Source organism: Rhineura floridana, chromosome 1, assembly GCF_030035675.1.
Source record: "Rhineura floridana isolate rRhiFlo1 chromosome 1, rRhiFlo1.hap2, whole genome shotgun sequence".
Taxonomy (NCBI): domain Eukaryota; kingdom Metazoa; phylum Chordata; class Lepidosauria; order Squamata; family Rhineuridae; genus Rhineura; species Rhineura floridana.
Window position 1 is genome coordinate 258,029,928 of NC_084480.1, and position 13,051 is coordinate 258,042,978.

The following is a 13,051-nucleotide window of genomic DNA, read 5'->3' on the forward strand; positions in this document are numbered from 1 at the left end:
ATTGAGCTTGATGGACCCCAGAGTCTGCCTTGGTATGCGGCAGCTTCCTATGTCTTAAGGTAAGGACCATAGCTTAGTGGCAGAACATCTGTTTGGGGAAGGGCTATAGGGCATCCACTTTGCATGCAGAAGGTCCCAGGTTCAATGCCCAGCATTTCCAGGTAAGGTTGAGAGAGATTCCCTGCCTGAAACCTGGAGAGCTGCTGCCAGTCACTGTGTACAATATTACGCTAGATCGACCAATCATCTGGCTCAGTATTAGGAAGCTTTCTATGTTCCTATATTCATCAACCTTAGCTTTCATTTTCCCAACTTTCTTGAGCCAACTCTGACCTTAAACCATCAGGTTATTTTGCATATTGAATGACCAGTCTTAAGAATAACACATTTAATAACCAATTTAAGTGTTCAATGTTCTTTGTATTTATTTAAGCTACATGCGTAGTCTAATAATAATATGCATATAAAACTATGGAAATGTAATAGTGTTGTTTATTCAAAGTAAACCACATTGTTTTCAAAGTTAAGACACATATTTATATTTGTGCCAAGTTTCAGTGCAAATCCCTAATGTGGTCCTACTCATCAGGCACCTATTTTGCCTGCTTCCTTCCATCCCTATGAGGACTCTGCATCTTTAGCACAGATGGCAGTATGTTCAACTCATTGTCAAATTATATTTTGGTACAAAAATATTCTACGATGTTTTTCAGGGCAGTGCAATGACTCACTGCCACTTTTGTTGATTTTGCAATTGTGTCACAATACATGAAATGAACACATTAACAGAATACACATGCGTAGTTCAATAGAGATAATATGGTATGGAAAATACTAAGAATAAACTCAGCAAGATCCAGTTAAAGATCTGTAATTCTCACTTCTGGTAGGGCTGTGTGTGAGTTCTCTCTCTCTCTGCTTGGGTTTGGCATTATGTGCGACACTACAATCCTAAATCAAAAAGCTTCATGGTCCATGGCAATCTGTCCATGTTAATTGTGAGAATGAAGATGTGAACTGGCAGCACAGCTTAAAAGAAAACCGGGTGCCCTTCTGAACTCACTTTGAGAACTCTGATAGAAATCAGATTCTAGAAACCAGAAACCAGTGAATTTAGGTGCATACCTAGTTTCATTTCAATGGGGCTGGCAATTCAACTTCACTTCTACAGTTCACAAAATTGTTGGGTCCAGGCATAAAACTTTTTTTTTTTTTAGGAGGTATTGCTTGACATTAATGCCATCAGCTTTGGGACTACTTTGAGATGTAAAGGTATTGGATATTCTTAAACTATTTGTAAGTTTTATGCTTACTTTTTGATGTATTTTAAATGAACCATTGTTAAATTGTTATTGTCAGGTTGCAATGATATAAACTTTTATTATATTGAGTGTAATTATTGTAGGATACTTATTTTTTGTGAACTGCTTTGAGCACAAACATTTATGGAAAAATTGATATATAAATAAATTGACCATGGTTAAAATTAATGGGCGTGACAACATGGGCCATGCAGTATGTGTAATTGACATCACACTTTCACTCAGGAACCCCATGGAAGAAAAGGTACCCCACTTTTCCAGGGATTTTTTAAATACTTAATTTTAGCAGTAAAGCTCTTAATTAAGAAGTTGCTTTGTGGACTTGCTTCAAGAATTCACTTCCTGTACGTTGCACTTGAAAATGTGTTGTCTGCACACAACAGATTCTTTTCTCCTAGTCTTATTCTCATTTGTCTGTGGATCAAAGGCACAGATAGAATTAGACAACTTCTATGTGTGTCTAATAGAAAACTGAATGGTGATGGGGTGTGTCTGTGGGGGCAACGCTGCCTTTCCTGATGCCCTGCTGGGCTTGCACAAGGAAATCTTTTTTGTTCTGTTCTAGGAAGTTTTTGCTTTGTTTGTTGAAAAGAGCTTCTGCCTATTGATTCCAATTGGAGGGGGGAAATTACACCAGCTCCAAGTCTGGCATGGTCTATCCTCTGTCTGGGAAATGGGAGGGCTTTGGATTCTACAGATCCACAGCCAAACTGGCATGTCTCCTTTTTGCCCTCTCCAACATAGAGGAATACTGGCTGTGGACTTTTCCACAGCCTCACAGAGAAGGCTTAATAAAGGTCAGATCTCTTCAAGGTGAACGTCTCTCTCTGTTCTCAGAAAGGAAGATTTAAACAATCCTTTAGCTTCTGGGATAACTTCAAGTTTGCAATCATTACTTTAATAGTATGCTACTACAATATACTTATTCACACAAGTGCTAAATATATTAATAGTCCTAAATTAATCCAAAATGTCAATAAAAACATGAAAATGTTATTTCTATATTCTTTATTCCACCAAAACTGCATTGCAGTCTTCCAGTCTTTATATTTACATTATTTGCAACTCTTTCCATAAGTGCCAGTACAAACGTAACTGATGATAATCCAAAATAGCTTTACAAATGTTTCCCAAAGCAATGTGCATTTCTGAGCAATTTGTTCTGATGTGCAATAATATATATACTATGTAGGCATATATATTTTACCAAAGCTTCATAACATAAAATATTTTCCACAGAAAGTACAACAACCCACTTGCAGCTTATTCAGATTTCAGTTACAGAGACTTCTGCTTTTCAAGTTAGTGCAAATAATGAAAGAGCCTGAGCAAAATGGTGTACATACAATGAAACAAAAAAAACATCAAACACCAGCCAACTCAATTAGTACATTATTAGTAGTCTTTATATACAACATATTTAAATAAATTGGCTTATTTGAGCTATAGGCAACATATTTACAAATTCAAATAAAATACGCTCCTTTCACACAAATATGGAATGTCCAGCATATATGAAAATAAAATGCATCTAGTAACAAAACAATGCTGTAAATAAAAAATAACAGGATGTCTTCTCTATTGTCTTCGGATAGATTTCAAGGCACTTTCTCGGCAAACCAGAGTTCAGTCTTAGCAGGAAAGTCTAAAAGATCAATTTGTTCACTTAGTTTCTGAGCTATTCATTAATGATACTGTCAATAGAAATCAAACATATATAGGTGCATGCTTACTGAAAACTGGTGAAAAAACAGTAATACAAACGATAGCTCTTTTCAGATGATACCCACTCTTCAGTGAATACATTGTGTGTGAGGGGAGTATCACACTTGCAGGCCCCATCCCAGTCACAGCAGATTTAAATGAAGATGAGTACAGAGTCAACACATGTACCACTGTATGCATACTAAATTCTTTCTACACATTTTGAGACCCCTGAAAAAGCAGGGTTCCAGATTGCAAAGAAAACCTTGTGCATGTTAAGTGGTATGCACACAGATTTTGTTCCAACCTTCAGATAAACACTTGTAGGTTAGGAGCAACATCTGCTGTTGTGAACCTTTTCCCTTAATAAATTTTAAAAAGTGCCCTTGCATTTTAAGTGTCAGTGTATTTGCATACCTCAGATGCTAATAAATATTTCCTGCCTCTAACAACCACAAGATAATATTGCAACTATGTATCGTGTCCCCATCTGAAATTGTTGCCAACAACCTGTCGTGCAGCTTTAAAAAGTTTGTTGTTCTGAAAAGTGAAGTTATGCTTTCCCTATTGTATCACTAGACTTCTCCATGGTCCTGAAATGGATGCAGACAAAAGCCACATAAGTATTTGACAACACTGGTAGTGCATGAAATGCTTCAGCAGCCTGAAGCAGCTCTTTTCAAATAAGCTGTGGGTGTGTCTGAAATAACTACAAACTGCTGAAGCAATGAAGACCAGGATTAGGCATTGCCTATACCTGTTCCGGCTCTCCCTGTCTTGCCCCACAGTACCACTACTTCTGCTGGCTCTGCCCTAGAGCTGGTCTCTTCTTCCATACTACAGTGGAACTGTGACAACTCTGACAGTTCCATCTTAAAGCCACAAATCAAGGCAAGAGGTCTGAGCATAGCCACCTTAGCACTGTTTTCCTGCTTTGTTTTTGTTTCTTGGCTGGACACTACTATGCTGACTGCTCATCCCAGCTTCTTTCAGAAGGAGAAACGAGAGCTGCCCCATTAGCACTCCATCATGGAAATACTGTGCAGCATGATAGCAGCTGCCAACCTAAGCAGGGACTGCGTAAAGCGTGGGATTGGGGAATCTTCCCTTCAGCGACTGTGCTACAGCATGGGTAGCAGACAAAGGTAACAGATAGGAGAGCACTGATCTCTTTGCACGGTGAGTTTAGCACCAAATTCTGTGTTCTGCTATTTCAGTACAACAGAGCATAGGAGCAGGTTCTTAACCAGAAGGCAGAAACAAACTCAGTACGATATGGGATGGAAAGCAGAGATCTCCTCAAATTGCTCATTCCACATATCCCAAATTAGCCAATTGGATAATTTATGGATACAACAATTTGTCCATATAGCCCAGGACTGTACTCTGGCTGAGACCAGTTTTCCATCATCAGGCAGTTGATTTTCTTAGTCTTATTACTTGAAAATATTTTCCAATAGGTATCCAGGGGATTGAATTTAGAACCTGTTGTATTTAAGGCATGTGTTTGGCCAGATATGCCCCTTGCCACATTTTAACAAAATTATTGTATCTACATACTAACAGCAACATTTAGCCTTTTTTGAGCCAAAGTATCCATGACACGAAATACATCTCTTTAAGTTGTGTGATTTTCTTTTACATCCAGATAGCCAGTGGGAGTAGAAAAGGGGAATTTGATTATTTCAACTCCTTCCATGGTCCAGATGAAAGTCACATTCCCAAAGTTGCTGATTTGCATTGGCAGGGAACTCCAGTTAAGTAACAATTGAGGCTTCGTCCTGATGAAGCAGCAGCTTTGGGGTGCATGTGTGTGATTTTCATTGGTACCACAGAAGAGGAAAAATCTCAGCTCTCCCTCTCTTTCATCAAAGACATGAGCATGACTGCCCCCCAAGCTGCTATTTGCATTTCTAAAAAGATTCATGTAACTTAAAGACATGCATTTAGTTTCACATGTAGTTTGGCCCTGTATCTCTGATAAGAAGAGACATAAAAATAGTTAAACTAGAAACATTTCGGAACTAATTGAAAGGAAATGGGAACACAGACAGTGCAGAAAGACCAGAGTCTTCCATACTGCTCTGGTTCACACAACATGTTATGCCAAACTATTGTTTACTGGGACCATATGGATGTGCGGGCTCCCAGACAGGTTTGTTCTTGGCTACGCTTCATGGTTAACGAGGAGAGAACTTAACCACAAGCTCCACGTTTGGATGATGTTGCGGTGCAGGAATAAAAGAGACTGGGAAGGAAGAAAAGAAGCTGCAAGCTCCTCTCTGGGAGCTTGCACATTTGTGTGGTCCTGGTAAGTCATAGTTTGGCTTACAGCATTGTATGAACCAGTTCACTATCTTGTTATTGTTTGGTTTCTGAGAAAATAAGCAATAAGCTAATAGGATCAAACTAGTCATTAGATTATAATGTGTGTTTTTTTTAAAAAAATACTTACATAACAGGCCTCCTATGGCTGCGTACACAGTGGACTCATTGCTAACCTCGTCAGCAATCTTGCACACCTTTTATAATCTATTTAAAACCACAAAAGTAATGTTAAGATTAATCATGTATTCAAGAAAAAGTTAATAATTCCCAGAGAGGAAATCTGGTTCAATTTTTTCATCATCTGCAAAATGTATGTTTGTTTTAAATTGCAATATGTTAACAATTGCTTATTTTATCCGTCTTTTCAGTGCAAAGATTTGTTTGCACTATTAAAGATAAGGAGATAGTTAAGTAAGAAATTAATTAACTGATTGAAAACAAGGGCACATTTAAAAGTAATACATGGACACAAATAACAAGTTCAAGAAGAATTTTGAAATATCAATTGACAATAAATAATAAATTCCAACAGTTTAGAGCATCTGAAGCACTCAGTACAAAGACTAGCGAGGCTACAATCCTATCTGTGGCTCCCCATCTGTCGAATATACTCCCCAGTGAGGTTTGCCTGGTGCCTTCATTGTTATCTTTTTAAAGCCAGGTAAAGACGTACCTTTTCTCCTGGGCATTTGAAAGTCTGAGATGATGTTTTGTTTTAATATGCTGCCAAACCTTCCTGTGGGGATACTATTGCTATTGATTTGTTGTTGTTTATTGTTATGTTTTTAGAGTGTGTTTTATTTGTTCTTGTTTTAACATTATGTAAGTCGCTTGGGGACCTTTGGGTATCAAGTGAATAATAATAATAATAATAATAATAATAATAATAATAATAATAATAATAATAATATACCCACTTACCTGGGAGCAGCAGCCATCAGCAGGGTGGTGCAGGTGAGTCTGTGTTGCTCTTCTGGGTTCCCAACATCAAGCGTCGCTCCCAGTTATCAAGAGGGTAACAAGCAGCCAGAAGCTCAGCATGATAGACTGCAGCGACAGAGTCAATCCGATGCTGTGCCTACACCGTGCTGAGCTTCCCGCTGCCTTACCCCTCCCCTTCTCCCTCTCAGTAACTGGCAGCAATACGCAGTGTTGGGAAGCCAGGAGAGCAACCCAGCCCCACCTGCACAGCCTCACTGTCTTCTACTGTCTGGGCTTAAGTCCCATTGAACTCAGTGGGACTTACTTCTGAGGAGACATGTATAGGAGTGTGCTGTTTGATAAATTTATTAAATTTAAACAGCATCCATTTCCTCAGTTTTTCTTGTTTTCTGCCAAGGTTGGTGTGTCACAGAATTATTGTGGCACCTCCTGTGACATGATTCAGCACACAATTATACAAACACCTAATGTCTATGACTAGAAAGAGCCTGATGCATTTTAGACTTGCAAATGAAGATGAAAGCACCCTGGGGACTAATTTACTGTAAATCATTTACATGATCTTGAAATTAGCTGAAATGTAGGTTGTGTTTCATCATGCTGTGAAGAGGTCACATAATTGCTTTACTGTGTGCATAAATTTCTAATGTTTAAGGTGGGTAGACATTTTACCTCATTATTGCAAAGCCTTTCAGGAACTGGCAAACTTTGTGTGCTGAAAAACTGGGACGAATGTGCATCATGAAGCAATCACATGCCTATTTCATAGTGGGCTCAGACTACACGCATAGAGCCTCACCTCACATTTCACTCTGCTTTTAGGATTGTGTGAAATGTGGGTTAAATCCTTCATTTCCCCCAGGTTCTTTGTGCCAAAGCAGGCCACAAATTCTGCTATCCAGTATTATTAAAGGAGGATTCAGAAAAGCAATTATTTTTATTGTCCTTATGATGTTTGCAGTGGTGCATAATGAGATCAACATGAAACTCAGCAGTCCAAAATATGAAGGACCTTTAAGATCCATAATTCTGGAGAGCCTCAGAAATCTGGATAGGTGAAATTGTTGGACATAGCATTGGCCATGAAGGCCCTAGCACATGAATTTTTCAGAAAGAACACATTCACTGAGATTTCAAAAGTCACTGGATGGTAAGAAAGTATTTTCATTGGGCAGTTGGAGAGCTGGCTACTTTGGCCTTTGAATGGTGAATTCTTTGGACTTTAGTTTCAAAGGACGCCAACAACTTTCAATTCTCCCTGTCTTGCAGAAACAATTGCAGATTGTGGAACTATTTAACTGAAAATTATCTTAATCTCAAGTCTTGAAGAACTAGAAAACCATACATCTGTATAGCATGTGGCCATCCATAAGCAATAGTTAGCACATTGGTAATTAAATGCTGCATTTCTTTTTCTACAAGTTGGATGTTCCAATAAATTCATCAGACAATTCCTCTTTTAAAGATCCAAATTTCCCCACTGATTACCTTAAAAGGAAATATTGTTCTTAACTGAAACTTCAAGAGACCTATATCCACTAAGCTCAAATGGGATTTGTGTCCAAGTAAAAGATCCAGATCAATGTCTTCTCTTGAATTATTTTTCCAAAAATTATTTTGTAAACAACTGATAATTCCATTTCTAAGGCAGAAATATAGCATTCCATCAATAAATATTATATATAACATTCCTTGTTTCTATTTTAAAAAATAGATTATTTGTAGTTAATGTAAGTGGAGGTTAATACAAGTGGAAACAATGGGCTAATACATGTCTCCTAATGAACAGCGCATTGATGTGGACTACTGGTACTAGCAAAGTTGAAAATGAAAGAAGTAGTTTTCAGTATAAGTGCTGTATGTATCCTTCTCTAAGTCCTGTTTTATTTCTCACGGTGTATTTCTGTGTGGCATTATATCATTATATATGTACATGCATAGCCCTGCCCTAATTCCATCCATTGAAGCAATACATTTAATAGCCTGCAGCTCTGGCACCAGCGCTACAGGTGAAATATGCAGCTGAATGCTGGTGGTGCCAGAGGACAATTCAGTATGCCTCTGAATACCAGTTCCTGGGAATCACAAGTGGAAGAATCCTATCCTACTCACAGGCTTCCCATAGGCTTCTGGTCGCCACTGTGAGAACAAAACATTGGACTAGATATGTCTTTAGTCTGATCCAGCAGGGCTCTTATGTCCTTAATGGCAGTGGACACACACAAATACCACTTATAACCCATTCTCAAGAAGAACCAGGGGAAATGGCCTGATAGTAAGAACTTGCTCACCCCTAGCTTAAGACCAGACAGACAGACAGACATGACAATGAAACATGAATGTAGTTTTGGCAATAACTTACAGGCTGGTGTTGAACAATCCCGTGTATTGTGATAGAGCCGTTGGAAATGCTTACTACATTCAGCTGAAAATGTAACTGGACCTGTTTGACAGTATAAAAAAACTAATCAAACCCAGCATTTTGATGCTATTTCTAATTCTGTTGTGAACTAGCTCACATGAGTAAAAGAAGAAAAAAATATAGTTCATATTTCCTTCAAGTATGTTTCAAAACTTTTTCCAGATACTCCTGTTAAATGTGGTGAGGCAGTGGCTACTAGAAAAATGACCTTTTCAGTGGTGGCACCCTGATTGTGGAATGCTAACCTGGCACCTCACTGTGGTCTTCTTGGCACCAAGTGAAGATCTTTCTCTCCCCCTCTAGGTCTTAAAAAATGTTTAGTGTTTTTTAGAACATTAGAACTATTGTTATTCCTTGTTGCTTTGTTTACTTTAGTTTTATTTTCTTGCTGTTTTTAGCTTTTATGTTTATTTGTATACTCTAACGAATATAACCCTGTGGTTTTAATTTTATACTGTAAACCATCCAGAAAATTTTGTTTGTTTGTTTGGGTGGGGGTATATCAATAAATAAGTAATCACAGTACAATTACACTTGACTTTCTGACAGAAGTTACACATAACCTTATTGATGTAATAACAACTACTGAAGTAATGAAAAAGAAGAGCAGAGATGGGTGCTGGGTTAAAATTTAAAAGGCTACACTTTTTTTAAACCAAGACTTTTCATACTTGCTCTTTAGGAAAAATATAGTTGGTAGTCAGTTGCCAAGTGACAAGCCTAGCCTTTTGACAGGAGTTAAAACTCCCTGCCCTAACTTGTGGATCCTGCCTTCACCTGTCACAAAGCCAGTGGGGAAACAGCCGCTCTCAAGGCATTGGAGAATGTAATTTATAGTGTAGTCTTCCTCCACAGGGAGAGGAAGAGACAAACACTCTCCTTCATGTAGGCAGCATCTGGAGAGAGGTTAAACATACAATTCTTTTCACAAAAAGTGTTCTTACCTGTAAAATGTTTTATGAACTTGTCCTTTAAGTTGGAATCTCTTGGAAATACTTCTAGGGGAAAACAGATATTTAATTATAAGAATATACTAAAGAAAGCTCTACATCAAAATATGTGCACTTATATATGCTGAAGGATATAGGTGATATCCAATGTTAGTCATACTCACAAGAGACCCACTGAAATCAATGATCAAGTAACTGAGCAGTAATCAATACAGAACCAAACTGAGCCATTAGTTTTTGGTTCCAGGACCATGGGAGAGGACCAGAGATTATTGTAGAAGGCTGTAACTCCAAGAGACCACATACCATCTTTAGTGTTGCTTCTTAAAAATAAACAAATGATCATACTGGTTATTTAATCGTTTTAAAGGTTATGGAGTATGATTTAGTTAGATATTGCCCTATCTGTTTATTAGAAGTAAATTATGTATGTTTGTCCATAAGCCATTTCAAAACTAAAACTGATACAAACTAAATCCAAGAATGGTATTTACATAGGTATGCCATATAGAGAATATATATATCCATTTAAATATCAGCCTCAGTGCAAAAACCTTGTTGTAAATGGAACTCTTCTGCACATACAGAGCTCCACTTATGTAAGGCATATCCTTTATGTCAGTGGAAGCATATATTCATTTGTGTGCATAAAGCTGCCCCTCCAATGAAGTTCATGATGTAAATAACCCACGAGCCAGAAGAGAATGTAGGAAGATGGGGTGTGTGGAGGTTTCCCTCTGCTATGAATGGCTGTCAATGGTACAGCATACTTAGCACAGCAATGGTGCCCACATGCAGGAAGCAAACTCCAAAGATGTGTTTAACTCCAAAGAGTTACCTATGTGCATTTGGCACTCCAGCATATAGGGCAGAAGAGGCAGGAGAATACAACTAGAACAGAGAGGCACCTGGCTAGGGAAGAAGTATATCCTTTCTTCAAGCCTACTTTCCCCACCCACCCCTTCCAAGAAACAGCAAGTTGCATGATACATTTATTTTAGTATTATGGTTTTTATAAATGAACAAAACAAAAACCACACGTAAAAACACTGGTGGTTTTGAATGTGGTCTAATCTGTTCTGATAAGTACATTCAATCAAATAATTAAATTATAATTTGGTATTTTAGTTACGGTATTTTTATCTTTCCTTTTGCAATAGCCTCAAAATGGCTCTTCACATTTATTTGCACAATATCCATGGACAAAACTAATTCAAAGTTGTTAACTTGGATCTTTGCTGTGCATAAACACCATCAGACCAAACTTTCTGAATGAAACATTTGAGTGACTAACCATTGTATTTTATTATCAGCCCTACCAGCCCATACAGAAAAAGAAAAGCAATGTTACTTTTATGCAACAAAGTAGATATAAAACATGATGATTTCCAGTAAAGCATGCACTTTTATTTGTGTAGACTTTATGGGCTTGCATTCTCACAGCTATAGGTGAAGTTGCAAGAGAATCAAAATGAGGTGGATTTGCATTACATAAACAAGAGTTCCAACCGTCATATAATCCCAGTTAATAATAATAAGTAATCTTCTTTATCAGGGATTTCTTTCTCATCTCCAGCAGGATCTTTCAATGTGTATGCCTGGTCTTTAGATAATTAAGCACAATAGAACAAATCCTGTCAGTCCACAGGTGGCAGTAGCTATGAAAAGCTGAGGGAGTGGCCATACAACTGATCTAATTCTCTAATGCTTTGGACATTGTTGTTATTGTAGGTACCAGATGGGCCCCAAGATTAGCTAGGTTCAGCTGCACAATGCCATACAAGACCTTCTGAGTGACCTTGGACAATGCAATTTGTTTTTCTGCTTCAATCCTGAAGCTGATCCCCTGATTTCCTGAAGAGGGATTACTCCATGGTAAATAGTTTAAAGATGGTCCCTTTTAGTTCAATGTGTATCTTCAAAGCAAAGCATCTTTCTCCTAGTTATATTGTGAATAAGGTACTTCTTTGAGAATCAGTGAATCAGCAAAAGGCCGATTACTGCACGTTAAGTAGCAAATCCAAGCATGACTGTGAGATGAAGCTATCACAATTCAGCAATCATGAATTTAAAGTTATCATGTTAAGGTAGTATTGCCAATGGAAATAGACTTACGAAATGTTCACACTTAAGACAGCCAGTTCACATGATCAGTTGAAGGAGAAATAATCAAGCAAGAACCTTTCCAACTAACCTTATTAACTGTTAACCTTATTAACTGCCCATAACAACTAATAACTATGTTCGTAAGAAGACTTTCAAGAAATCACACATTCTGAATTTTCACCTGTGATATACATGTTAAACACCATGCTAAAAGTGATAACTGGACTATTGTGTGAAAATACAAATATTGCTATGGCACTCTAGAGACCAAGGCTGCAATCCTCTATGCTCTTATTTTTGAGTAAATTCCATGGAAATAAATGGACTTACATCTGAATAACTTTGCAAAACATTTGGGTTGTAACTGACTGAGGCATGAGCATTTATAAGCAAAACCCTTTATTTCGAGTTTCATGAAGGAGACAGAAAACTCGTGTGTGTGTGTGTGTGTGTGTGTGTGTGTGTGTGTGTAACAAGGCTGATGTGATTCGGAGAATATGGACAAGGTAAGAGAGAGTAACAAGAAAACAGGAATGCAAATAGTATCTTCACTGCTGATATATCAATGCAACACATAAACTAAATATTTGCTGCATGGATTTTAAAGAATTGATGAAGCACTGGCCAGCTGGGAGAGCCATCCTTTTTTGCCCTACAATGCCTCTGACTACATCATGATGCATCACTCCCACTGTAGATTTTTTATAGGACTAAAGAATGGGATGAGCTGCTTATTGCATCTCTGCTGCTGCTTGAAGAAGCAGCCATGCTTGTTACATAAAATGAGAAAGTTTCCCTCTCTTCTCTCTGGCCTCACCTCACTGGTAAGCTCTCCACCCCCACTAAAATTCACCCTCAAGCCACAATTGGAGCAAGGCTTTGCTTGTCCTTTTTGCTTCCCAACTCCCCAAGCTGACCCAACCATTAGGCAGAGTAACGTGGCCATTTCAGGTAGCTGGTTGTTCGTTTGTTGTTTGACTGCTGGAAAGGAGAGAGGTGCTTGTAGATTTTCCTGCCATATGTGCTAAAAATAACATAACTGGCCATCACTAGCAGACACATAAGAAGTGCCAGAGCACCATTTGGTGCCACATCTCAGGCAGCAAAATGTCTTAGGCCAACGATGCCAACCTCCCTGAAAATGCTGATAAAGAGCAAGGTAGATCATTTGGCCCAACTCTTATTTCTTGTGTAGAAGGAGATCATGATGATATACATCTGGCTTGAATTCCAGGTAGTAGATTGTTATGCACAAGCCATACTAGCTTAAAGGGCAG

The 13,051-nt window shown here is 38.2% G+C and overlaps 1 protein-coding gene across 1 annotated transcript in view; it reads right to left on the minus strand.

Moving 5' to 3' along the window:
• Window positions 1-2,390: 2,390 nt before the first annotated feature.
• The window catches only part of ALKAL1 (ALK and LTK ligand 1), a 47,875-nt gene continuing 37,214 nt past the window's right edge, over window positions 2,391-13,051 (minus strand). Inside the window, exons 2-5 of the mRNA XM_061600785.1 lie at window positions 9,663-9,716; window positions 8,659-8,739; window positions 5,482-5,558; window positions 2,391-2,967 (exon numbers count right to left, since the gene is read on the minus strand). Coding sequence (XP_061456769.1) covers window positions 5,494-5,558; window positions 8,659-8,739; window positions 9,663-9,716 — 200 coding nt within the window. The 3' untranslated portion in view covers window positions 2,391-2,967; window positions 5,482-5,493. The remainder of the gene's footprint in view (window positions 2,968-5,481; window positions 5,559-8,658; window positions 8,740-9,662; window positions 9,717-13,051) is intronic.